Source organism: Salvelinus namaycush, chromosome 36 (genome assembly GCF_016432855.1).
Source record: "Salvelinus namaycush isolate Seneca chromosome 36, SaNama_1.0, whole genome shotgun sequence".
Taxonomy (NCBI): Eukaryota; Metazoa; Chordata; class Actinopteri; order Salmoniformes; family Salmonidae; genus Salvelinus; species Salvelinus namaycush.
In genome coordinates, this window is record NC_052342.1 from 24,392,107 (window position 1) to 24,419,467 (window position 27,361).

At 44.2% G+C, this 27,361-nt stretch overlaps 1 protein-coding gene across 1 annotated transcript in view; it reads left to right on the top strand.

The window, feature by feature from the left end:
• LOC120030508 (NHS-like protein 2) overlaps positions 1-27,361 on the top strand; it is a 99,298-nt gene that overhangs the window by 61,001 nt on the left and 10,936 nt on the right. Inside the window, exons 5-7 of the mRNA XM_038975916.1 lie at positions 9,919-10,067; positions 14,507-14,720; positions 25,694-27,060. Of these exons, the coding sequence (XP_038831844.1) occupies positions 9,919-10,067; positions 14,507-14,720; positions 25,694-27,060 (1,730 nt within the window). The remainder of the gene's footprint in view (positions 1-9,918; positions 10,068-14,506; positions 14,721-25,693; positions 27,061-27,361) is intronic.

The window sequence follows — 27,361 nt, forward strand, 5'->3', positions numbered from 1 at the left end:
CTCTCTCTCTCTCATTCTCTTTCTTCAGTCTCTCTCTCTCTTTTTCTCTTTCTTCAGGTCTCTCTCTCTCTGTCTCGCTCTCTCTCTTTCTTTCAGTCTCTCTCTCTTTCTTTCTTTCTTTCTCTCTCTCTCTCTATTTCTCTTTCTGTTTCTGTTGTTGACTGTACTTGAATTGCTTAGTGTGTGTGTGTGTGTGTGTGTGTGTGTGTGTGTGTGTGTGTGTGTGTGTGTGTGTGTGTGTGTGTGTGTGTGTGTGTGTGTGTGTGTGTATAGGTACAGTAGATAAATACCTGTATGCCATGAGAATGTACATAGTGTACGACACCCAAAAACCTACAGGTGCAAGAGTTAAACTCATAACAATAAAGATACCAGCCACTGCTGGCTTCTGGCAGTGTTTGTGTTGAAACATGTTTACACAATAAACTGCAGGAGCATCTACACATTCTGTAATACATAGATGATATCATTATTCTAATACAGTATACAACAGTGGGGTACTGTACTCAGCACCCCAACCAGGCAAGCCACACACACACACACAGAAACACAAAGACACAGTACTCAGCACCCCAACCATGCAAGCCACACACACACACACACACACACACACACACACACACACACACACACACACACACACACACACACACACACACACACACACACACACACACACACACACAGACACAGTACTCAGCACCCCAACCATGCAAGCCACACACACACACACACACACACACACACACACACACACACACACACACACACACACACACACACACACACACACACACACACACACACACACACACACACACAGACACAGTACTCAGCACCCCAACCATGCAAGCCACACACACACACACACACACACACACACACACACACACACACACACACACACACACACACACACACACACACACACACACACACACACACACACACACACACACACACACACACAGAAACACACAGACACAGTACTCAGCACCCCAACCAGGCAAGCCACACACACACACACACACACAGAAACACACAGAAACACACAGACACAGTACTCAGCACCCCAACCAGGCAAGCCACACACACACACACACACACACACACACACACACACACACACACACACACACACACACACACACACACACACACACACACACACACACACACACACACACACACAGAAACACACAGACACAGTACTCAGCATCCCAGGTTTAACACCAAGGTCTGTACAGTACTGTACCTCATCCATTAGTCCCTGTATTCATAAAGCACTTCTTTGTGTTTGCTATCCCAGACGAGAGCACTTCTTTGTGTTTGCTATCCCAGATGAGAGCACTTCTTTGTGTTTGCTATCCCAGATGAGAGCACTTCTTTGTGTTTGCTATCCCAGATGAGAGTACTTCTTTGTGTTTGCTATCCCAGATGAGAGCACTTCTTTGTGTTTGCTATCCCAGATGAGAGCACTTCTTTGTGTTTGCTATCCCAGATGAGAGCACTTCTTTGTGTTTGCTATCCCAGATGAGAGCACTTCTACAATAGTTATTTCATCGAAGGAGGTTGGATTTGATCTTTCATTTCTAAATATCAACTAATAAATTAAATTACTGCCAATAATACTGTATTTAGAGAATAAAAGTCTGCTGCCCCATATCAAACACATAATCTGAAATACTTTCATATTCTTGTGGTGAGTTTGATTTAAGTAGCCTGGCATGAAGAGTTAGATATGGTTCCTTAGGGACTAGTCTAGTAGTTTGGTTGTCAAGCTTGACAAGTTAACTCGAGTTTCACTTCAAAGTATTTCAACTATTTAAACCATACGACTCTTTGACCTGCAGCTGAAAGGCCTGTTGTGGTTAGTAGTGTTTTTCCCTTGGTCCTCAATTAGAGAGTGGTCAGGGGTTAGCGTTAGCATTAACGTTAGCGTTAGCATTAGCGTCATTATAATGATGCTGTAGGTGACACTTCTTGAAAGTCCAATTGCTGACATGCAAAACATTTTGGGACTGTATCAACAGTAGACTAATGAAGAAAAATACCAAAAGATCGTAGTTGGGTGAACTTCCCCTTTAAGGCTATTTATTGGCGGTTGTTGTTGCTGCTCCCGTGTGGTGCAGCGGTCTAAGGCACTGCATCTCAGTGCAAGAGTTGTCACTACAGTCCCTGGTTCGAATCCAGGTTGTATCACATCCAGCTATGATTGGGAGTCCCATAGGGTGGCGCACAATTGGCCCTGCGTCGTCTGGGTTCGACCGGTGTAGGCCGTCATTGTAAATAAGAATTTGTTCTGAACTGACTTGCCTAGTTTAGGTTAGGTTACATTTTTTTTTCTTCATTTACACCAAGGCCGAGTGAGTTCCAAATGGCACCCTATTCCCTATACAGTGCACCATATTTAACCAAAAGTAGTGCACTATTAAGGGAATACAGTGCCATTTGGGATGCACCCAAGGGGGCGATTGTACAGATTGGGATATGGGAGATTGTATAGATTGGGATATGGGAGAATGTATAGATTAGGATATGGGAGAATGTATAGATTGGGATATGGGAGATTGTATAGATTGGGATATGGGAGAATGTATAGATTGGGATATGGGAGATTGTATAGATTGGGATATGGGTGATTGTATAGATTGGGATATGGGAGATTGTATAGATTGGGATATGGGAGATTGTATAGATTGGGATATGGGAGAATGTATAGATTGGGATATGGGAGAATGTATAGATTGGGATATGGGAGATTATATAGATTGGGATATGGGAGAATGTATAGATTGGGATATGGGAGATTGTATAGATTGGGATATGGGAGATTGTATAGATTGGGATATGGGAGAATGTATAGATTGAGATATGGGAGATTGTATAGATTGGGATATGGGAGATTGTATAGATTGGGATATGGGAGATTATATAGATTGGGATATGGGAGAATGTATAGATTGGGATATGGGAGATTGTATAGATTGGAATATGGGAGATTGTATAGACTGGGATATGGGAGATTGTATAGATTGGGATATGGGAGAATGTATAGATTGTGATATGGGAGATTGTATAGATTGGGATATGGGAGATTATATAGATTGGGATATGGGAGATTGGGACCAGTTTGACTTGAAGTATTATTAACGTTACTGACATTAAATTAATATATGTTGGACATCACGTTTTCAGTGTGTGTGTGTGTGTGTGTGTGGGTGTGTGTGTGTGTGTGTGTATGCATGTGTGTGTGTATGTTTGTGTGCATGTGGTTTGTGTGTGTGTGTGTGTGTGTGTGTGTCTACACGTTTTACTATACGTGTGAGTACCAGATGTCCTCACTAGAATAGTAAACCAACTAACATTCAGAGAAGTGAGGATATTTTGCCAGTCCTCATTTGTAAAAAAGGTTATTTTAAGCCTAGGGGTTAGAATTAGGGTTAAAATTAGGGTTAAAAATGGGGTTAAAATTAGGGTAAAAATTGAGGTTAGAGGTTATGGTTAGGTTTAGGGTTAGAAATTGAGTTAATGTTAGGTTATTGGTTCCCAAAAAGTCCTCACAATTATATTAAGCTTTGTGTGTATAGTGTGTGTATGGGCCCTTCAAAAACAGCCCAGCCCCACCCCTCACAACCGGGACCCGTTAATAATGGGCTCACTCTTTCTTATTTCTCCAGTGACGGAATGGGGGAAGTAGAGGAGGAACAATACCCCTCTTTCAGCACAACAGGGTCGTCTGATAACGTGCAGCCTGTCTATCCCTCTAGCTCTCCTCTGTCACATTCTTTACTTCTGTCCGATGTTACCCTATGTAGCGCATCACTTATGGGAAAGGGAAAACCTAGTCAGTTGTACAACTGAATGCCTTCAACTGAAATGTGTCTTCCCCATCCACGTCTTCAGGGAACAGTGGGTTAACTGCCTTGTTCAGGGGAACAGTGGGTTAACTGCCTTGCTCAGGGGAACAGTGGGTTAACTGCCTTGTTCAGGGGAACAGTGGGTAACGTTTTTTACATTTTTTTTTTTTTTAGTCATTTAGCAGACGCTCTTATCCAGAGCGACTTACAGTAGAGTGCATACATTTTACATTACATTACATTTTACATACTGAGACAATGATATCCCTACCGGCCAAACCCTCCCTAACCCGGACGACGCTATGCCAATTGTGCATCGCCCCACGGACCTCCCGGTTGCGGCCGGCTGCGACAGAGCCTGGGCGCGAACCCAGCCCAGCCTGGGCGCGAACCCAGAGACTCTGGTGGCGCAGCTAGCACTGCGATGCAGTGCCCTAGACCACTGCGCCACCCTGCGCCACCCGGGAGGTAACTGCCTTGCTCAGGGGAACAGTGGGTTAACTGCCTTGCTCAGGGGAACAGTGGGTTAACTGCCTTGCTCAGGGGAACAGTGGGTTAACTGCCTTGTTCAGGGGAACAGTGGGTTAACTGCCTTGTTCAGGGGAACAGTGGGTTAACTGTCTTGTTCAGGGGAACAGTGGGTTAACTGCCTTGTCCAGGGGAACAGTGGGTTAACTGCCTTGTTCAGGGACAGAACGACAGATTTTTACCTTGTCAGCTCGGGGATTCGATCCAGCAACCTTTCGGTTACTGACCCTATGCTCTAACCACTAGGGTACCTGTCGCCCCTACACTCTAACCACTAGGCTACCTGCCGCCCCTACACTCTAACCACTAGGCTACCTGCCGCCCCTACGCTCTAACCACTAGGCTACCTGCCGCCCCTATGCTCTAACCACTAGGCTACCTGCCGCCCCCACACTCTAACCACTAGGCTACCTGTCACCCCTACACTCTAACCACTAGGTTACCTGCCGCCCCTACACTCTAACCACTAGGCTACCTGTCACCCCTACACTCTAACCACCAGGCTACCTGTCTCCCCTACACTCTAACCACCAGGCTACCTGTCGCCCCTACGCTCTAACCACTAGGCTACCTGCCGCCCCTACGCTCTAACCACTAGGCTACCTGCCGCCCCTATGCTCTAACCACTAGGCTACCTGCCGCCCCTACACTCTAACCACTAGGCTACCTGCCGCCCCTACACTCTAACCACTAGGCTACCTGTCACCCCTACACTCTAACCACCAGGCTACCTGCCACCCCTACATTCTAACCACTAGGCTACCTGTCACTCCTACACTTTAACCACCAGGCTACCTGTCACCCCTACACTCTAACCACTAGGCTACCTGTCACCCCTACACACTAACCACCAGGCTACCTGTCACTCCTACACTCTAACCACTAGGCTACCTGTCGCCCCTACACTCTAACCACCAGGCTACCTGTCGCTCCTACACTCTAACCACCAGGCTACCTGTCACCCCTACACTCTAACCCCCAGGCTACCTGTCACCCCTACACTCTAACCACCAGGCTACCTGTCACCCCTACACTCTAACCACTAGGCTACCTGTCACCCCTACACTCTAACCACTAGGCTACCTGTCGCTCCTACACTCTAACCACTAGGTTACCTGTCACCCCTACACTCTAACCACTAGTCTATCTGCCGCCCCTGGGGGTTATGCGGAACTGTATGGGCCCTGGTCAAACGTAGTGGGCCCTGGTCAAAGGTAGTGGGCCCTGGTCAAAGGTAGTTGTCCCTGGTCAAACGTAGTGGGCCCTGGTCAAACGTAGTGGGCCCTGGTCAAAAGTAGTGGGCCCTGATCAAAGGTAGTGGGCCCTGGTCAAAGGTAGTGGGCCCTGGTCAAAAGTAGTGGGCCCTGGTCAAACGTAGTGGGCCCTGGTCAAAAGTAGTGGGCCCTGGTCAAAAGTAGTGGGCCCTGGTCAAAAGTAGTGGGCCCTGGTCAAAGGTAGTGGGCCCTGGTCAAAGGTAGTGGGCCCTGGTCAAAGGTAGTGGGCCCTGGTCAAAAGTAGTGGGCCCTGGTCAAAAGTAGTGGGCCCTGGTCAAAAGTAGTGGGCCCTGGTCAAAAGTAGTGGGCCCTGGTCAAAAGTAGTGGGCCCTGGTCAAAGGTAGTGGGCCCTGGTCAAAAGTAGTGGGCCCTGGTCAAAAGTAGTGGGCCCTGGTCAAAAGTAGTTTGCTATATGGGAAGAAGGTGACATTTGGGAGGCGTCCTTTGTCTCATTACTCTGTTCTCATGACTGAACGTTGACTATCGATGAGTAGCCTTTTCCTGGGGTTGTTTTGTACAGTTATGACAGTTCAGGTGTAATTTGATGGAGTTACTGTGTGACCAGGGTGAAAATGATTGGCAGTTATAATTGTGTAATATCGCTGCAATATTACTGACACTTATCTACTCAAAGGGAGGGTTGACAAGGACAGAGGAAAGGAGACAAGTACAGAGGTAAGGAGACAATGACACAGGAAAGGAGACGAGAAGCAAGGGGTCAAGGAGGAAAGGAAGGGAGCCCTTTAACAGATTGGAATCCATCTCCAGCTCCATGATGTCACTGGTATGATGTCACCGGTATGATGTCACTGGTATGATGTCACCGGTATGGTGTCACCGGTATGATGTCAGATCACTGATTGATTTGACGAATGAAGGAGGCATATCAAAAGTATTGGAGCAGGACCTGGAACAAAACTCAGTCTGTGCTTCATCCCAAATGGCACCCTTTTCCCCACATAGTGCACTACTTTCGACCAGGGCCCATAGGGAATAGTGTACAATAGCACATTGATTAAAAAAATAAGGATTAAAACACAAAGTCTAGAGACTAAATTCCATTGTGTTCCTGCTTGTTTTAGCAGTTCAATAAACAGTAGGGAACAGTGTTACTGTATACCAGACTGATACCATCTACCTCCTTTAACACGGTTACACAGACCCTTACCATTACACTGTTACACACACACACACAGTCAAACTCACACTCACTCACAGTCACACTCACAGTCACACACACTCACATTTACACTCACTCTCTTTCACACACACACACACACACACACACACACACACACACACACACACACACACACACACACACACACACACACACACACACACACACACACACACACACACACACACACACACACACACACACACACACGCTAGCCCCAATAGCCCCTCTCTCCATCCTTCCCTCTACTGTGATGTATCCTACTAACAGTAACTGTATGGACTAGCTGTGTGGATCTCTCTCTGCTCTCCTCCCTCTATCTCTTGTCTGGTGACTTGAGCTGGAGTGGCGTCACACATCTCGCTAATTGGCTAATTCTTCTCTGTGTGTGTTCTGTGTATTCAGTTGAATGATTCCAGTTGAGTATTTATAGCAGAACCGACAGTAGCTAGCAAGTAATACGGTCATAGCAACTCCAGGCTCTGCGTCCCAAATTCCCCACATAGTGCACTACTTTTGACCCTATGAGCCCTGGTCAAAAGCAGTGCACTACGTAGGGACTAGGGTACCATTTGACTCACTGCCCTGTAACTTTAGCGTCAGCATATTTTACTATAAATCTCATATGTTTTAATGGGGGAAATGTTAGCATGGTTATGCTAATTAGAACAGGATTAAATACGTTTTCCACGGGAATGCTGACGCTACGTTAGCCTGAGATGTGAGACAGAGCATGTATCCCAAATAGCACCCTATTCCCTACGTAGTGCACTACTTTTGACCAGAGCCCTGTGGCTTCTGGTCAAAAAGTAGTGCACTGTATAGGCAAAGAGACAGTGTTGGGATGCTCAGTCATGTCTAGGGAGAGAGCTGATGTTATCCTTGAGTCCAACAAACTCACTTTCCTCCATATTTGCATTATTTACAGTCAAAAATCTCATAGAGAGAAACTTATTTTTCATAAGAGACCTGGTGTTTTACTTGTGAATTTGTTGTTGGTCTTTCATCACTTCTGCACATTGCAGATTTCATTTAACTGTTATCACTCACCATATAGTCGTCTGTGCTCCTTGCAATGCCACCATAGCATGGTAGAACCTCTCTTGTTCTGCTATTTCTATACCGTGATGCATATTCCTACATTCACAGGGAAGTACAGTATCTGTCTGTACCTCACATTAAGAGCAGCTTTGGATGAGAACCGGGACTCGTACCGTTGTGTTGAATGGACTGAATGTTTCACTGTCTGTTTTATAGCGGAACATCTGTCTGTTGACGTTAGCTACAGTCTGAGAGACTGTATGTGTGTGTGTGTGTGTGTGTGTGTGTGTGTGTGTGTGTGTGTGTGTGTGTGTGTGTGTGTGTGTGTGTGTGTGTGTGTGTGTGTGTGTGTGTGTGTGTGTGTGTGTGGTGTGTGTGTGCGTGTGCGTGTGTGTGTCAGGTCTGCTGCTTCCGATAGTTAGACTAATACATTAAACAGAAGCACTGGCATAGATTTAAGTTTTCAACAACAAAAAAATTGCACCACAAAGCAGATTTTATCTAGCCTGGTCCCAGATATGTTTGTGCTCTTTCTAACTCAATTCAATTGGTCAATTGTCAAAAGCCAAACATTTTTTTGGTCAAGACAAGGAGTTTACATGATAGCATATATGGACTGGCACTCAGGCTAGATTTCATTACAGTGCAGCAAATGCAACACAACATGTGTGGAAATGTAATCAACAAAGACATAAAGAAGTTGCTGCTGGTACTCTCATTCATTCCACATTCACCATAAAGGATACTAGTAAGGTAGCTTTGTAAGGTACCTGACTACAACCAGGAGCACATGTTCAACTTCCCCTTAAAGAGTGCTAACTGAGGATGTTACATTTGCTGTTACTGTCTCTTGTCCTCGTAATAAAAAAAAGGTTAAATTAAGAAGTAAAGTTAGGTGTTCAAGTTGCCAGATTTGTTTTCTTTAGCCAGACTAGAACCAGACCTGGCAACCACAGGATCCCAGTAAGAAGGTCATTATTGTTCAAACTAGAATCAGTTGCCAGGTCTGCCCCTCTTCTCTGGTCAGGGGATTCACTCCAGGCCATTGTTGATTAAAGGGCTGTTCCATTGTCTCCGGGATACTGGAATTGCTAGGCAACCCTACACTGGGAGGAAGGCATCCGTATTGTCCCAGAGAGCAAGTTCACTTGCAACCCCCTCCCAAACCCTTTACCCCCTTCAAACAACCCTCCCCCCCCAAAAAAGGGGGGCGGGGGCGGGCCAGGGCTTGGGGTGGGTTGTGTGTTTGCATGTGTGTGTTTGCGTGTGTGTGTGTGTGTGTGTGTGTGTGTGTGTGTGTGTGTGTGTGTGTGTGTGTGTGTGTGTGTGTGTGTGTGTGTGTGTGTGTGTGTTTACGTGTGTGTGTTTACGTGTGTGTGTGTGGAGGGGGAGTATGGGGTTGCAGGGATGAGTGGAGAGGGGGTGAGGTTAGGGGAGTGGAGGAGTGTGTTTTGGGGCAAAATAATGGCTAGTGGGGGTGTTTTGGGAGTTTTGGGGGGGGTTGTGGAATGGTAATCAGTATGTTTACAATGGCCTGAGGGGGAGTCCTGAGGAGAGTGGGAAACATGAGGAGAGAAAGAGAGAGAGAAGCAGGGAGAGAGAGAGAGAGAGAGCAACAAGGGGCAAGAAAGAAAGAGAGAGAGGCAGGAGAAAAAGAGAAAGGAGGTGGAGAGAGAGGAGGTGGAGAGAGAGGAGGTGGATAGAGTATGCAGTGAGCCAGACTAGAGGTGGATGCCACATTTAGTTTTTTTTGTGTTGGGTCTCCACTCCTCCAAGTTTCCACTCTGCCAGCAGGCTAACTGGCTGGTATCTCTGGAGTGTGTATTTACTGCATGTGACTAACTGGTGTTTCTGCTTTGAACAGACTTCAAGAAGCAGCTAACGGGACGGATGTTCTGCAACTTGACTAACTCTGATGTGTGTGTGTGTGTGTGTGTGTGTGTGTGTGTGTGTGTGTGTGTGTGTGTGTGTGTGTGTGTGTGTGTGTGTGTGTGTGTGTGTGTGTGTGTGTGTGTGTGTGTGTTTGTTCCTACAGACTTCGAAGAGCAGCTGTATGACACCAAGTTAACAGGCCAGACGTTCCGCCACCCCACAGTGTCTTCCCAGAGTTCTGACGATACGTCCACCACCCTGAGTCGTTCCCCTATCTCCCTCAACAACAAGAGACCTGAATTCATCTTCCTGGTAAATATTTACACCTTTGTTTAACTTTACAGTTACCTACTTACTTACCTACTTAAATTATGTTGCACAATGATGTAAGTCAATAAGTGATCCTTTTAGTTAATGTATGATATATTTGGGCTTGAAGTACCAAATCTGCATGTGTGACTTCAGATGTTTCAGAGAGTCTTTACGTGTCTTTTCCTGTGAGATGACGTGCAAATTTGTTTCAGAGCTGGGTTTTATGTCAATGTTACCTATTTATTGGCGACTGTTTATTAATCAGAAACGCCTGCTTCAAAGTTCTTTCTATTCGCGAGTCGTCTGAGAGCCAAACAGCTTTTCTCAATAGTCTACACTTGGGTTTCCACGAGATAAAACCATCAAAATGGGCTATATTGTACAAATTCATGAAAACAAAAATGTGTTTTTTGGGGGTCTTCATTTATGGTTAGGGTTAGGCTAAGGTTAGGAGTATGGTTAATGTTAGGGTTAAAGTGACAGGTTTAAAATCTGGTTTTAAGAACAGAACATGTAGAGAAAGACGTGGTTTGGGACTTTGTGGCTGTGGTAACTAGTGACAACCCTACACTTGGCCGCCTTGCCATGGAGCAAATTAAAATAAGGGGTGTAAACTAATGTTTTAGCACCTCCCCATTTTTTACCAGCAAATTATCATAATCCGTTTTCTCATTTGTTAAGTTGCTCTTATTTGTTAGCTAGTCTGCGTAAAACAAAATATATAACATTTTTATAAATGTTAAAATTTCGTGATATGATTGCATTTTAGATCCCCACTCCCCCCGTTAACCCAAGATGAATGGTTTGACCTCGTTTTGCATGGCTCTGGGTGTGCAGGGTTGACTCATTTTCGACCATTCCATTGATCCTAAGGAGAAATCTCCACCGACCCGGGGCACCGGGCCATGTGAAACGAACTTGCCCATTGCTTCAATACACGCTCCAAACCGTTCAATCATTAGGCTATCCATATTACTGGAGCTTCTATTCTGTCTATTTCTATGGCGGAGTCGAGGCCACAATTTAGATAACGCATAAATATATAGCTGCGAAATGTAGATAACGCATTGGGGCAGCAAGTAGCCTCGTGGTTAGAGTGTTGGGCCAGTAACTGAAAGGTTGCTGGAACAAATCCCTGGGCTGACAAGGTAAAAATCTGTTGTTCTGCCCCTGAACAAGGCAGTTAACCCACTGTTCCTAGGCCGCCATTGTAAATAAGAATTTATTCTTAACTGACTTGCCTAGTTAAATAATATTTTTTTTATATATAGCTGCACAATGTAGATAATGCATTGATTTATAGCTAGCTTGGTGAAATGATAACAGAGTGAACATAGAATATCTTCTAGTTCCTCCCAAACCCGGATCCGGGAGCACCCCCATCAGTAAAAAAGCTGACTAGCATAGCCTAGCATAGCGTCACAAGTAAATACTAGCATCTAAATATCATTTAATCACAAGTCCAAGACACCAGATGAAAGATACACATCTAGTGAATCCAGCCATCATTTCTGATTTTTAAAATGTTTTACAGGGAAGACACAATATGTAAATCTATTAGCTAACCACGTTAGCAAAAGACACCACTATTTTTACTCCACCATTTTTTTACTGCATCAGTAGCTATCACAAATTCGACCAAATAAAGATATAAATAGCCACTAACCAAGAAACAACTTCATCAGATGACAGTCTGATAACATATTTATTGTATAGCATATGTTTTGTTAGAAAAATGTGCATATTTCAGGTATAAATCATAGTTTACCATTGCAGCCACCATCACAACTCTCACCAAAGCAACTAGAATAACTACAGAGACCATCGTGTATTACCTAATTACTCATCATAAAACATTTCTTAAAAATACACAGCGTACAGCAAATGAAAGACACAGATCTTGTGAATCCAGCCAATATTTCAGATTTTCTAAGTGTTTTACAGCGAAAACACAATATAGCATTATATTAGCTTACCACAATAGCCAGAAACACAACACCATTTACCAGCAGCAAAGGTTAGCGATCGTAACAAACAGGCAAAAGATATATAATTTTTGACTAAGCTTGATATTCTTCATCAGATGACAGTCCTGTAACATCATATTACACAATGCATATAGGGTTTGTTCGAAAATGTGCATATTTAGCGGCACAAATCGTGGTTATACAATGTGATTAGTGGCCAAAACTTCAAGCAATCTGTCCGGCGCCATCTTGGAGAGGCACCTATTCTAATCGATAAGTAATCATAAACTTGACAAAAAAAATACAGGTTGGGCAGCAAATGAAAGATACATTAGTTCTTAATGCAACCGCTGTGTTATATTTTTAAAATTAACGTTACTGCGCAATACAGCGTGCGCTAAAGCGAGACCGCACCGAAATTCATGGCGGAATTATTATTTGACATTTGTCAACATAAATACGAATTAACAGCATAAAGACTGCTTACTATTTGCTGAGCTTCCATCAGAATCTTGGGCAAGGTGTCCTTTCTCCAGAACAATCGTCTTTTGGTTGAAAGATGTCCTCTTCTCCTGTAGAAATAGCAGCTAACGATAGCCATCCACTGGAGAGGTGTCCAACTCGTGAAAGCGCGTGACTAAGAAATTCCAGAAAATCGCAATAAACTGATATAAACTGCTATAAGTCGGTTTAAATTAACTACCTTATGATGTCTTTAACACCTATAACGAATAAAAACATGACCGGAGATATAGAACTGCTAAAACGAAAGCTTTTGCAGGACGCCATTGTGATGTCCCTCTTGCGCCAGGCGCCCCGTTGAAAAGAACGGTACTTCCGTTCCATGAGCTTTTATAGTCCCCCAGATGGTGCAATCCACTCCATTCAAATTCTCACCGCTTACTGACATCTAGAGGAAGGCGTATGCAGTGCATGTAGCCCCATAGTTTACATGGGGACTTATAAACTGACCCTAGAACAGGGACCTCGATTTCAGAAATCTCACTTCCTGACAGGAAATGTGCTGCAGAATGAGTTCTGTTTCACTCAGAGAAATAATTCAAACGGTTTTAGAAACTAGAGAGTGTTTTCTATCCAATAGTAATAATAATATGCATATTGTACGAGCAAGAATTGAGTACGAGGCAGTTTAATTTGGGAACGAAATTATTACAAAGTGCAAATAGCACCCCCTATTGACAAAAGGATATAGCTATTTGATCATGTCCGTTTGCATGTGCAAATATGAATGAATTCTGGAATCCGCCACGGTTTCACTGGAATTTTCAAGCGGCAAGAGTCCACTGTGTCTTTACTGCATTAAAATACCTCCAAATATATTTTTGATCATTTATTTTTGTTAGCCGCTTTTTTGCCATTGAAATACTCAGTCTGATTGTGGGGCGTGTTGATACAAATTTAAAGATATTTACATAAACAGTTCAAAGTGTGGAAATATCATTGGAAATCTCATTTTTGACTTCACTGCCCCTTTAAGTATTTTTTCTCCAATTTATGCTTTGACTCAGTTAAAAGAATATGAACTTTTAAAAGTGAGATTTTCACTGGACAGGTACGTTAACTTAACCTTTGCTAGTCCTTTGTTGCCAATTATAGTCAAGATAATAGTTGTTTAAAAACATTTGCAATTTATTTTGGTAGAATCCTTCTCTCACTGTTTTCATCAATGTACTATCATGAGATGTCATGAGTTACCTGCATTTTGAAATATTTGCATTATTAATAAGATAATGAATAGATCCCTGAGATTTACTGTAGACTTTCATTTGATATGACTAGTGTTGGGCTTGGCTTACAAGTTAAATACACAACATTCTTTCTTGGTTTTCCAAATGACATCTCATGTCAGCCTTCTCTGTACACGCTGGACATCCCATTAGTTCTCTGAGATACATAGGAGTAGAAATGGTCAACATGTCCTGCAGGGGAGGGGACATTGAGAGGAAACTTCTTCAAAGGGAATCTTTCTGGATCCACAGGCTCAACACACTGTCTCCTCTTGGACTGAACGAGGAGTTTGACTTGAAACCGTTTTTATAGTTTCAATAAGTCCAAATTGTGTTTTATTTATATCCTAGTTGAATATTGTATGTGTATGTATATCACTATGAATATTGATCACATTATCTGTGTATGATCATATATTTTGATACATTGAATGTTAACATTGTGAAACTATGTTATACATTTTTTTACCTCATGTTTCAGGAAGTGATGTCACTGAGTACTGCCCCTATATATAGGACCTTCCACACCCACCTGGGATATGGATGCCTGACGAAGACCTAAGGGTCAATAAGTTGTAAATAAATATCACCTGGGAGCATGAGCAGCAGTGTACGCCGTTTTCCAGCCTTCTCCGCTTTCCAACGATTTTGAATCTGAAATATCTCTCCTCTCCTATCCTCTCCTCTCCTCTCCTCTCCCTCCCACCCACCCCTTCCCCTCCAGCCGGCGTCTAAGAGGCAGGTGTGTGAGGAGGATGATACCTCCTCAGTAGGAATCAATAGGGGTGTAGACCAGTCCCCCTCTCCATCACCCTGTGGGTCAGATCGCCCTCTGGTGGTGTGGAGTAGTACCTCTCTAGGACCCCCCGTGGCCGAGAAACCCCGCTGGCACCTAGGACAACGGACACCCGCTCACCTGCTGCCCCTCGACGTCACAGGTAGGGCATGGTGTGGAAGGAGTGTGTGGGGGTAGTGTGTGTGTGTGGGGTTAGTGTGTGTGTGTGTGTGTGTGTGTGTGTGTGTGTGTGTGTGTGTGTGTGTGTGTGTGTGTGTGTGTGTGTGTGTGTGTGTGTGTGTGTGGGTGTGATATAGTATTCTGATGCTCCAAACCTATTCCTGGTGTTGGCATACATGTTTTAGCAGCACGTGTCCAACCTGGGATGGTATCTGTAATTGGTAGACGGTTCTGATGAGTACGTTGTCGTTTGCATCACCGAGCAGTGCCCAACAAAGTATCAAATCCGATTGTTTGAGGCTACCACCACCCCTCCATCCGTTTCTCTCTCTTTTTCTATCCTGCTATCATCCTCACTGCATCTCTCTCTCATTCTATCCTACTATCATCCTCACTGCATCTCTCTCTCATTCTATCCTGCTATCATCCTCACTGCATCTCTCTCTCTTTCTATCCTACTATCATCCTCACTGCATCTCTCTCTCATTCTATCCTGCTATCATCCTCACTGCATCTCTCTCTCTTTCTATCCTGCTATCATCCTCACTGCATCTCTCTCTATTTCTATCCTGCTATCATCCTCACTGCATCTCTCTCTCATTCTATCCTGCTATCATCCTCACTGCGTCTCTCTCTCTTTCTATCCTGCTATCATCCTCACTGCATCTCTCTCTCATTCTATCTTGCTATCATCCTCACTGCATCTCTCTCTCATTCTATCCTGCTATCATCCTCACTGCATCTCTCTCTCTTTCTATCCTGCTATCATCCTCACTGCATCTCTCTCTCATTCTATCCTGCTATCATCCTCACTGCATCTCTCTCTCTTTCTATCCTGCTATCATCCTCACTGCATCTCTCTCTCTTTCTATCCTGCTATCATCCTCACTGCATCTCTCTCTCATTCTATCCTGCTATCATCCTCACTGCATCTCTCTCTCATTCTATCCTGCTATCATCCTCACTGCATCTCTCTCTCTTTCTATCCTGCTATCATCCTCACTGCATCTCTCTCTCATTCTATCCTGCTATCATCCTCACTGCATCTCTCTCTCTTTCTATCCTGCTATCATCCTCACTGAATTTCTCTCTGTTTCTCACTGTGTCTCACCCCTTGTCATATTTCTCCCTCTCTCTCCCCCTGCAATATTTTGACAGTGCAGTAGTGTATTTCTGCCTCTGTGTCTCTGAGTTAGGCCAGCTTGGTAAGGTTAGGTGTGATAGATAGACTAGCTTGGTAAGGTTAGGTGTGATAGACTAGCTGGTAAGGTTAGGTGTGATAGACTAGCTGGTAAGGTTAGGTGTGATAGATAGACTAGCTGGTAAGGTTAGGTGTGATAGATAGACTAGCTTGGTAAGGTTAGCTTTGATAGACTAGCTGGTAAGGTTAGGTGTGTCAGATAGACTAGCTTGGTAAGGTTAGCTTTGATAGACTAGCTGGTAAGGTTAGGTGTGTCAGATAGACTAGCTTGGTAAAGTTAGCTTTGATAGACTAGCTGGTAAGGTTAGGTGTGATAGACTAGCTGGTAAGGTTAGGTGTGATAGATAGACTAGCTGGTAAGGTTAGGTGTGATAGATAGACTAGCTTGGTAAGGTTAGCTTTGATAGACTAGCTGGTAAGGTTAGCTTTGATAGACTAGCTTGGTAAGGTTAGGTGTGTTAGATAGACTAGCTTGGTAAGGTTAGCTGTGATAGACTAGCTGGTAAGGTTAGGTGTGATAGATAGACTAGCTTGGTAAGGTTAGGTGTGATAGATAGACTAGCTGGTAAGGTTAGGTGTGATAGACTAGCTGGTAAGGTTAGGTGTGTTAGATAGACTAGCTTGGTAAGGTTAGCTGTGATAGACTAGCTGGTAAGGTTAGGTGTGATAGATAGACTAGCTTGGTAAGGTTAGGTGTGTTAGATAGACTAGCTGGTAAGGTTAGCTGTGATAGACTAGCTTGGTAAGGTTAGGTGTAATAGACTAGCTGGTAAGGTTAGGTGTGATAGACTAGCTGGTAAGGTTAGGTGTGATAGACTAGCTGGTAAGGTTAGGTGTGTCAGATAGACTAGCTTGGTAAGGTTAGGTGTGATAGACTAGCTGGTAAGGTTAGCTGTGATAGATAGACTAGCTGGTAAGGTTAGCTGTGATAGACTAGCTTGGTAAGGTTAGGTGTAATAGACTAGCTGGTAAGGTTAGGTGTGATAGACTAGCTGGTAAGGTTAGGTGTGATAGACTAGCTGGTAAGGTTAGGTGTGTTAGATAGACTAGCTTGGTAAGGTTAGGTGTGATAGACTAGCTTGGTAAGGTTAGCTGTGATAGACTAGCTTGGTAAGGTTAGGTGTGTTAGATAGACTAGCTTGGTAAGGTTAGGTGTGATAGACTAGCTGGTAAGGTTAGCTGTGATAGACTAGCTTGGTAAGGTTAGGTGTGATAGATAGACTAGCTGGTAAGGTTAGGTGTGATAGACTAGCTGGTAAGGTTAGGTGTGATAGATAGACTAGCTGGTAAGGTTAGGTGTGTTAGATAGACTAGCTTGGTAAGGTTAGGTGTGATAGACTAGCTGGTAAGGTTAGGTGTGATAGATAGACTAGCTGGTAAGGTTAGGTGTGATAGACTAGCTTGGTAAGGTTAGGTGTGATAGATAGACTAGCTGGTAAGGTTAGGTGTGATAGATAGACTAGCTGGTAAGGTTAGGTGTGATAGACTAGCTTGGTAAGGTTAGGTGTGATAGATAGACTAGCTTGGTAAGGTTAGGTGTAATAGACTAGCTTGGTAAGGTTAGCTTTGATAGACTAGCTGGTAAGGTTAGGTGTGTCAGATAGACTAGCTTGGTAAGGTTAGCTTTGATAGACTAGCTGGTAAGGTTAGGTGTAATAGACTAGCTGGTAAGGTTAGCTTTGATAGACTAGCTGGTAAGGTTAGGTGTGTCAGATAGACTAGCTGGTAAGGTTAGGTGTAATAGACTAGCTGGTAAGGTTAGGTGTAATAGACTAGCTGGTAAGGTTAGCTTTGATAGACTAGCTGGTAAGGTTAGGTGTGATAGATAGACTAGCTGGTAAGGTTAGGTGTAATAGACTAGCTGGTAAGGTTAGCTGTAATAGATAGACTAGCTGGTAAGGTTAGGTGTAATAGATAGACTAGCTTGGTAAGGTTAGGTGTGATAGACTAGCTGGTAAGGTTAGCTGTGATAGACTAGCTTGGTAAGGTTAGGTGTAATAGACTAGCTGGTAAGGTTAGCTGTGATAGATAGACTAGCTGGTAAGGTTAGGTGTGATAGACTAGCTTGGTAAGGTTAGGGGTAATAGACTAGCTGGTAAGGTTAGCTGTGATAGACTAGCTTGGTAAGGTTAGGTGTGATAGACTAGCTGGTAAGGTTAGCTTTGATAGACTAGCTTGGTAAGGTTAGGTGTGATAGACTAGCTGGTAATGTTAGCTGTGATAGACTAACTTGGTAAGGTTAGGTGTAATAGACTAGCTGGTAAGGTTAGCTGTGATAGATAGACTAGCTGGTAAGGTTAGGTGTGATAGACTAGCTTGGTAAGGTTAGGTGTGATAGATAGACTAGCTGGTAAGGTTAGGGGTAATAGACTAGCTGGTAAGGTTAGGTGTGATAGACTAGCTGGTAAGGTTAGCTGTGATAGACTAGCTTGGTAAGGTTAGGTGTAATAGACTAGCTGGTAAGGTTAGGTGTGATAGACTAGCTGGTAAGGTTAGCTTTGATAGACTAGCTTGGTAAGGTTAGGTGTAATAGACTAGCTGGTAAGGTTAGGTGTAATAGACTAGCTGGTAAGGTTAGGTGTAATAGATAGACTAGCTGGTAAGGTTAGGTGTGATAGATAGACTAGCTTGGTAAGGTTAGGTGTGATAGATAGACTAGCTGGTAAGGTTAGGTGTGATAGATAGGCTAGCTGGTAAGGTTAGGGGTAATAGATAGACTAGCTGGTAAGGTTAGGTGTAATAGACTAGCTGGTAAGGTTAGGTGTAATAGATAGACTAGCTTGGTAAGGTTAGGGGTAATAGATAGACTAGCTGGTAAGGTTAGGTGTAATAGACTAGCTGGTAAGGTTAGGTGTAATAGACTAGCTGGTAAGGTTAGGTGTGTCAGATAGACTAGCTTGGTAAGGTTAGCTTTGATAGACTAGCTTGGTAAGGTTAGCTGTGATAGACTAGCTGGTAAGGTTAGGTGTAATAGACTAGCTTGGTAAGGTTAGGTGTGATAGATAGACTAGCTGGTAAGGTTAGGTGTGATAGATAGACTAGCTGGTAAGGTTAGGTGTAATAGACTAGCTTGGTAAGGTTAGGTGTGATAGATAGACTAGCTGGTAAGGTTAGGTGTAATAGACTAGCTGGTAAGGTTAGGTGTGTCAGATAGACTAGCTTGGTAAGGTTAGCTTTGATAGACTAGCTTGGTAAGGTTAGCTTTGATAGACTAGCTTGGTAAGGTTAGCTGTGATAGACTAGCTTGGTAAGGTTAGGTGTAATAGACTAGCTTGGTAAGGTTAGGTGTGATAGATAGACTAGCTGGTAAGGTTAGGTGTGATAGACTAGCTGGTAAGGTTAGGTGTGATAGATAGACTAGCTTGGTAAGGTTAGGTGTGATAGATAGACTAGCTTGGTAAGGTTAGCTTTGATAGACTAGCTGGTAAGGTTAGGTGTGTCAGATAGACTAGCTTGGTAAGGTTAGGTGTGATAGACTAGCTGGTAAGGTTAGGTGTGATAGATAGACTAGCTGGTAAGGTTAGGTGTGATAGACTAGCTTGGTAAGGTTAGCTGTGATAGACTAGCTTGGTAAGGTTAGCTTTGATAGACTAGCTTGGTAAGGTTAGGTGTGATAGACTAGCTTGGTAAGGTTAGGTGTGATAGACTAGCTGATAAGGTTAGGTGTGTTAGATAGACTAGCTGGTAAGGTTAGGTGTGATAGACTAGCTGGTAAGGTTAGGTGTGATAGATAGACTAGCTGGTAAGGTTAGGTGTGATAGATAGACTAGCTGGTAAGGTTAGGTGTGTTAGATAGACTAGCTGGTAAGGTTAGGTGTGATAGATAGACTAGCTGGTAAGGTTAGGTGTGATAGATAGACTAGCTGGTAAGGTTAGGTGTGATAGATAGACTAGCTGGTAAGGTTAGGTGTGTTAGATAGACTAGCTGGTAAGGTTAGGTGTGATAGACTAGCTGGTAAGGTTAGGTGTGATAGACTAGCTGGTAAGGTTAGGTGTGATAGATAGACTAGCTTGGTAAGGTTAGGTGTGATAGACTAGCTTGGTAAGGGTAGCTTTGATAGACTAGCTTGGTAAGGTTAGGTGTGATAGATAGACTAGCTGGTAAGGTTAGGTGTGATAGACTAGCTGGTAAGGTTAGGTGTGATAGAGAGACTAGCTGGTAAGGTTAGGTGTGATAGATAGACTAGCTTGGTAAGGTTAGGTGTGATAGATAGACTAGCTGGTAAGGTTAGGTGTGATAGATAGACTAGCTGGTAAGGTTAGGTGTGATAGATAGACTAGCTGGTAAGGTTAGGTGTGATAGATAGACTAGCTGGTAAGGTTAGGTGTGATAGATAGACTAGCTGGTAAGGTTAGGTGTGATAGATAGACTAGCTTGGTAAGGTTAGGTGTGATAGATAGACTAGCTGGTAAGGTTAGGTGTGATAGATAGACTAGCTGGTAAGGTTAGGTGTGATAGATAGACTAGCTTGGTAAGGTTAGGTGTGATAGACTAGCTGGTAAGGTTAGGTGTGATAGACTAGCTGGTAAGGTTAGGTGTGATAGATAGACTAGCTGGTAAGGTTAGGTGTGATAGACTAGCTGGTAAGGTTAGGTGTGATAGACTAGCTTGGTAAGGTTAGGTGTGTTAGATAGACTAGCTGGTAAGGTTAGGTGTGATAGACTAGCTTGGTAAGGTTAGGTTTGATAGACTAGCTGGTAAGGTTAGGTGTGATAGATAGACTAGCTTGGTAAGGTTAGGTGTGATAGATAGACTAGCTGGTAAGGTTAGGTGTGATAGATAGACTAGCTGGTAAGGTTAGGTGTGATAGACTAGCTTGGTAAGGTTAGGTGTAATAGACTAGCTGGTAAGGTTAGGTGTGATAGACTAGCTGGTAAGGTTAGGTGTGATAGATAGACTAGCTGGTAAGGTTAGGTGTGATAGATAGACTAGCTTGGTAAGGTTAGGTGTGATAGATAGACTAGCTGGTAAGGTTAGGTGTAATAGACTAGCTTGGTAAGGTTAGGTGTGATAGATAGACTAGCTTGGTAAGGTTAGGTGTGATAGATAGACTAGCTGGTAAGGTTAGCTTTGATAGACTAGCTGGTAAGGTTAGGTGTGATAGATAGACTAGCTGGTAAGGTTAGGTGTAATAGACTAGCTTGGTAAGGTTAGGTGTGATAGATAGACTAGCTTGGTAAGGTTAGGTGTGATAGATAGACTAGCTGGTAAGGTTAGCTTTGATAGACTAGCTGGTAAGGTTAGGTGTGATAGATAGACTAGCTGGTAAGGTTAGGTGTAATAGACTAGCTTGGTAAGGTTAGGTGTGATAGATAGACTAGCTGGTAAGGTTAGGTGTGATAGATAGACTAGCTGGTAAGGTTAGGTGTGATAGACTAGCTTGGTAAGGTTAGGTGTGATAGATAGACTAGCTGGTAAGGTTAGGTGTGATAGATAGACTAGCTGGTAAGGTTAGGTGTGTCAGATAGACTAGCTTGGTAAGGTTAGGTGTGATAGATAGGCTAGCTGGTAAGGTTAGGTGTAATAGATAGACTAGCTTGTAAGGTTAGGGGTAATAGATAGACTAGCTGGTAAGGTTAGGGGTAATAGATAGACTAGCTGGTAAGGTTAGGTGTGATAGACTAGCTGGTAAGGTTAGGGGTAATAGATAGACTAGCTGGTAAGGTTAGGTGTGATAGACTAGCTGGTAAGGTTAGGTGTGATAGATAGGCTAGCTGGTAAGGTTAGCTTTGATAGACTAGCTTGGTAAGGTTAGGTGTGATAGACTAGCTGGTAAGGTTAGGTGTGATAGATAGACTAGCTGGTAAGGTTAGGTGTGATAGACTAGCTTGGTAAGGTTAGGTGTAATAGACTAGCTGGTAAGGTTAGGTGTGATAGACTAGCTGGTAAGGTTAGGTGTGATATATAGACTAGCTGGTAAGGTTAGGTGTGATAGATAGACTAGCTTGGTAAGGTTAGGTGTGATAGATAGACTAGCTGGTAAGGTTAGGTGTAATAGACTAGCTGGTAAGGTTAGGTGTGATAGATAGACTAGCTTGGTAAGGTTAGGTGTGATAGACTAGCTTGGTAAGGTTAGGTGTGATAGATAGACTAGCTTGGTAAGGTTAGGTGTGATAGATAGACTAGCTGGTAAGGTTAGCTTTGATAGACTAGCTGGTAAGGTTAGGTGTGATAGATAGACTAGCTGGTAAGGTTAGCTGTGATAGACTAGCTTGGTAAGGTTAGGTGTGATAGATAGACTAGCTGGTAAGGTTAGGTGTAATAGACTAGCTTGGTAAGGTTAGGTGTGATAGATAGACTAGCTGGTAAGGTTAGGTGTGATAGATAGAATAGCTGGTAAGGTTAGGTGTGATAGACTAGCTTGGTAAGGTTAGGTGTGATAGATAGACTAGCTGGTAAGGTTAGGTGTGATAGATAGACTAGCTGGTAAGGTTAGGTGTGATAGATAGAATAGCTGGTAAGGTTAGGTGTGATAGACTAGCTTGGTAAGGTTAGGTGTGATAGATAGACTAGCTGGTAAGGTTAGGTGTGATAGATAGACTAGCTGGTAAGGTTAGGTGTGTCAGATAGACTAGCTTGGTAAGGTTAGCTTTGATAGACTAGCTTGGTAAGGTTAGCTGTAATAGACTAGCTTGGTAAGGTTAGGTGTAATAGACTAGCTTGGTAAGGTTAGCTGTGATAGACTAGCTGGTAAGGTTAGGTGTGTTAGATAGACTAGCTTGGTAAGGTTAGGTGTAATAGACTAGCTGGTAAGGTTAGGTGTGATAGACTAGCTTGGTAAGGTTAGGTGTGATAGACTAGCTTGGTAAGGTTAGCTGTGATAGACTAGCTGGTAAGTTTAGGTGTAATAGACTAGCTTGGTAAGGTTAGGTGTGATAGACTAGCTGGTAAGGTTAGGTGTAATAGACTAGCTTGGTAAGGTTAGGTGTGATAGATAGACTAGCTGGTAAGGTTAGGTGTGTCAGATAGACTAGCTTGGTAAGTTTAGGTGTGATAGATAGGCTAGCTGGTAAGGTTAGGTGTAATAGATAGACTAGCTGGTAAGGTTAGGGGTAATAGATAGACTAGCTGGTAAGGTTAGGGGTAATAGATAGACTAGCTGGTAAGTTTAGGTGTGATAGACTAGCTGGTAAGGTTAGCTTTGATAGACTAGCTTGGTAAGGTTAGGTGTGATAGACTAGCTGGTAAGGTTAGCTTTGATAGACTAGCTTGGTAAGGTTAGGTGTGATAGACTAGCTTGGTAAGGTTAGGTGTGATAGACTAGCTGGTAAGGTTAGGTGTAATAGACTAGCTGGTAAGGTTAGGTGTGATAGACTAGCTGGTAAGGTTAGGTGTGATAGATAGGCTAGCTGGTAAGGTTAGGTGTGATAGACTAGCTGGTAAGGTTAGGTGTGATAGATAGACTAGCTTGGTAAGGTTAGGTGTGTTAGATAGACTAGCTGGTAAGGTTAGCTTTGATAGACTAGCTGGTAAGGTTAGGTGTGATAGACTAGCTTGGTAAGGTTAGCTGTGATAGATAGACTAGCTTGGTAAGGTTAGGTGTGATAGACTAGCTGGTAAGGTTAGCTTTGATAGACTAGCTTGGTAAGGTTAGGTGTGTTAGATAGACTAGCTGGTAAGGTTAGCTGTGATAGACTAGCTTGGTAAGGTTAGGTGTAATAGACTAGCTGGTAAGGTTAGGTGTGATAGACTAGCTTGGTAAGGTTAGGTGTGTTAGACTAGCTGGTAAGGTTAGGTGTGATAGACTAGCTTGGTAAGGTTAGGTGTGATAGACTAGCTGGTAAGGTTAGGTGTGATAGATAGACTAGCTTGGTAAGGTTAGGTGTGATAGACTAGCTGGTAAGGTTAGGTGTAATAGACTAGCTGGTAAGGTTAGGTGTGATAGACTAGCTTGGTAAGGTTAGGTGTGTTAGACTAGCTGGTAAGGTTAGGTGTGATAGACTAGCTGGTAAGGTTAGGTGTGATAGACTAGCTTGGTAAGGTTAGGTGTGATAGACTAGCTGGTAAGGTTAGGTGTGATAGACTAGCTGGTAAGGTTAGGTGTGATAGACTAGCTTGGTAAGGTTAGGTGTGTTAGACTAGCTGGTAAGGTTAGGTGTGATAGACTAGCTGGTAAGGTTAGGTGTGATAGATAGACTAGCTTGGTAAGGTTAGGATTGATAGGTGTGACTGCTGCACCCTCTCTCTTACTCTCTCTCCCCCTCTCTCTTTCTCTCTCTCTCTCCCCCTCTCTCTTTCTCTCTCTCTAGCACTCCCTCTCTCTCTCTCTCTCTCTCTCTCTCTCTCTCTCTCTCTCTCGCTATCTCACTCTTTCGCTATCCCTCACTCACTATCTCTCTCTGCCATCAGCTCACCATTGCCCTAATGACAGAACAGGTAGCTGTTGCCATGGCAACGCACAGTTCTTCTCCATTGCAGAGAGAGGGAAAGAGAGAGAGACAGAGGTAGGGATGGGGAGAGGGAGGAAAAACAAACTGAAATGCTGGTTCATTTTGATTCCAATGCTTCCCACAGTTGTGTCAAGTTAGCTGGATGTCCTTTGGGCAGTGGACCATCCTTGATACACACAGGAAACTGTTGAGCGTGAAAACCCCAGCAGTGTTACAGTTCTTGACACAAACCGGTGCGACTGGCACCTACTACCATACCCCGTTCAAAGGCACTTCAATCTTTTCTCTTGTCCATTCATCCTCACATACACAATCCATGTCTCAATTGTCCCATGGCATAAAAATCATTATTTGTAGCTCTTAAGGACCCGCCACTTTTTTTCAATTTTCACCTAAAATGACATACCCAAATCTATCTGCCTGTAGCTCAGAACCTGAAGCAAGGATATGCATATTCTTGATAACATTTTAAAAATCTGGTAAAAGATAATACAAAGAAGATTAAAAAAATTTAAAAAAAAGACCATAATGTATTATTCCAGCCCAGGTGCAATTTATATTTTGGCCACTAGATGGCAGCAGTGTATGTGCAAAGTTTTGGACTGAGCCAATGAACCATTGCCTTTCTGTTCAAAATGTTGCATCAAGACTGCCCAAATGTACCTAATTGGTTTATTATTAAATGTTCATGTTCATAACTGTGCACTCTCCTCAACAATAGCATAGTATTGTTTCACTGTAATAGCTACTGTAAATTGGACAGTGCAGTTAGATTAACAAGAATTTAAGCTTTCTGCCAATATCAGATACATCTATGTCCTAGGAAATGTTCTTGTTACTTACAACCTCATGCTAATCGCATTAGCCTACATTAGCTCAACCGCGGGGGACCCACCAATCCTGTAAAGGTTATAACCTGTCTCCTCCCCTTCATTGAAGTGGATTTAACAAGTGACATCAATAAGAGATCATAGATTTGACCTGGATTCACCTGGTCAATCTGTATTGGAAAGAGCAGGTGTTCTTAATGTTTTGTACACTCAGTGTAGAATGTAATGGCCCATTGGCCACAGAGGCCAAGTCAACATCTTCTCCACATTGGTTCAACGTCATTTAATTGAAATGACGTGGAAACGACGTTGATTCAACCAGTGTGTGCCCAGTGGGGAGTTACCCCAGGTCTTTTCTCAGGAGCCGTCTCTTAAACTTCAAATAAGGTTTTCGTATTAATGTAGGCAAGCCCAGGAAAATGTTATTCTGATGATAAGTGATCCCTAATTATGAATATGACAACCTTAAATCCTTTCTGTTTTTATCCATGGATAACTTGACTGTCTCTCCCCCTCTCCTCCTTCTCTCCCTAGGTGAGGGTAAAATCCTGGGCGTAGACCTCCTCCAGGGCTCCTGTTCCCCCTCTCTGTCCCTGGGCTGCGGCGTCACCGGTCAGCCCCGGTCTCTGGAGCCCGTCTCAGACACCCCTGTCCAGCACCTTACCCTGAGGAAGACCCACAGTGACCTGGAGCCCAGCCTCAGCCTGCCCCAGTCCCCCCGGATGCCCCCTCCTACTCTGGGCACCATGGACCATTCTGCTACCCTTCTCTGCTCCAACTCCCCGTCTCAGTCCTGGAACGGCCCTAAAGGCTCTACCTTCTCTCCTGGAGTCTGGAGTGAGGCCTATAGTTATAATTTAGCTCCCAATCTGCTAGGGAAGGGACCGGCAACCATGCCCAAAACGGTGGGGATGGTTGGGGGGGTAGGGGGGCAGGGTGGAGGGTTGATGTGCCCCTCTCAGACCAGTTTGGGACTCTCCGGGAGCTCGGGGTCACAGTCTCACTCTAGTTCGTTCACGTTGATATCGGAGCCGTCCCGTCTCAGGCACCCGGTAACCATGGTTATGATGACGGGGAGGCTGAGCGAGACAGAGGGCGCAGCGGCTAGCCCCGCAGGGGGACAGATGGGGTCAGAAAGAGGGGTGGGAGGAGGAGAAAGGGGGGAGAGGTCGGCACATTCCATCGCTGCGGCCAACGCATTCAAGTTCCGCGAGCGCTCTCTCTCCACGCCGACAGACTCCGGTTCGTTCTGCTCCACAGATAACGTCAGTGGCGGGATGTACAGTGTCACAGGAGCCGGTAACGGGACGAACGGGGGTGTTCCAACAGAAATGCACAGCCACCACCACTATCAGCTCCGTGGTGAGAGCGGGGAGAGCTACGCCCTCCTGTATCCCAGCGGGAGCTCCGAGGACGGTAGCGCCAGCGTCGACAACATCTCCGTAACCGACGGCAACTTCCCCCAGGACGATCGCCTACGGTTACGCTCTCGCTCCATCTCGCTAAAGAAGTCCAAACACAAACCCCCTCCGCCCGTCCGGAGCGTCTCGCTCATGAAGAATTTAGGGGACGCCGATGGGCGTGTGCACGGCCGTGACAGGGGTCACTACAGGGAAGGACGCCCCAAATCCCTTCACATCCCACGGGAACACCTCCAGGACTTCCAGCCAGACTTTCTCCTACCTGCCTCCTCCTGCCTCTCCAAGCCTGATCTGGAGGATCCCGAGCTGGGCTACGGCGGGATGGACGGGCCCCCTGGCCTGGAGGTCCAGGGACCCAGCAACACAGAGCTGTCCTCCCCAGCCCACTGGCAGCTGGGGGAGTGGAAGTCTTCTGATCCCTACCAGTCATGGTCCGGGTCTAGCACCGCCACAGGGACTACTGTCGTAGACTGTATGAAGGTAAGACTAGTCTAGGCACTTAGGGCCACATCCAGACTTGAGATAAGTTGTTTTAACATGGATTTAAGTAAAACGTTTCACTAAAGTGCATGTTCTGTTGACTTAAGTCCATTTTAAGTTAAGTTAAGTCTGAATAGGGCCCTAAGTACTTTTCTACTTGTGTAAAGCCACAGGGCGTTGTGTGTTGTATGTATTGTGTCATGCAGAGCTCTCTCTTCCTGGAGATCTAGAGTCCAACCCCAATTTAACAGTCTGATTCAGCTAACAGTCTTGGTGAGATCTCCAGGAGGAGGGTTGGATA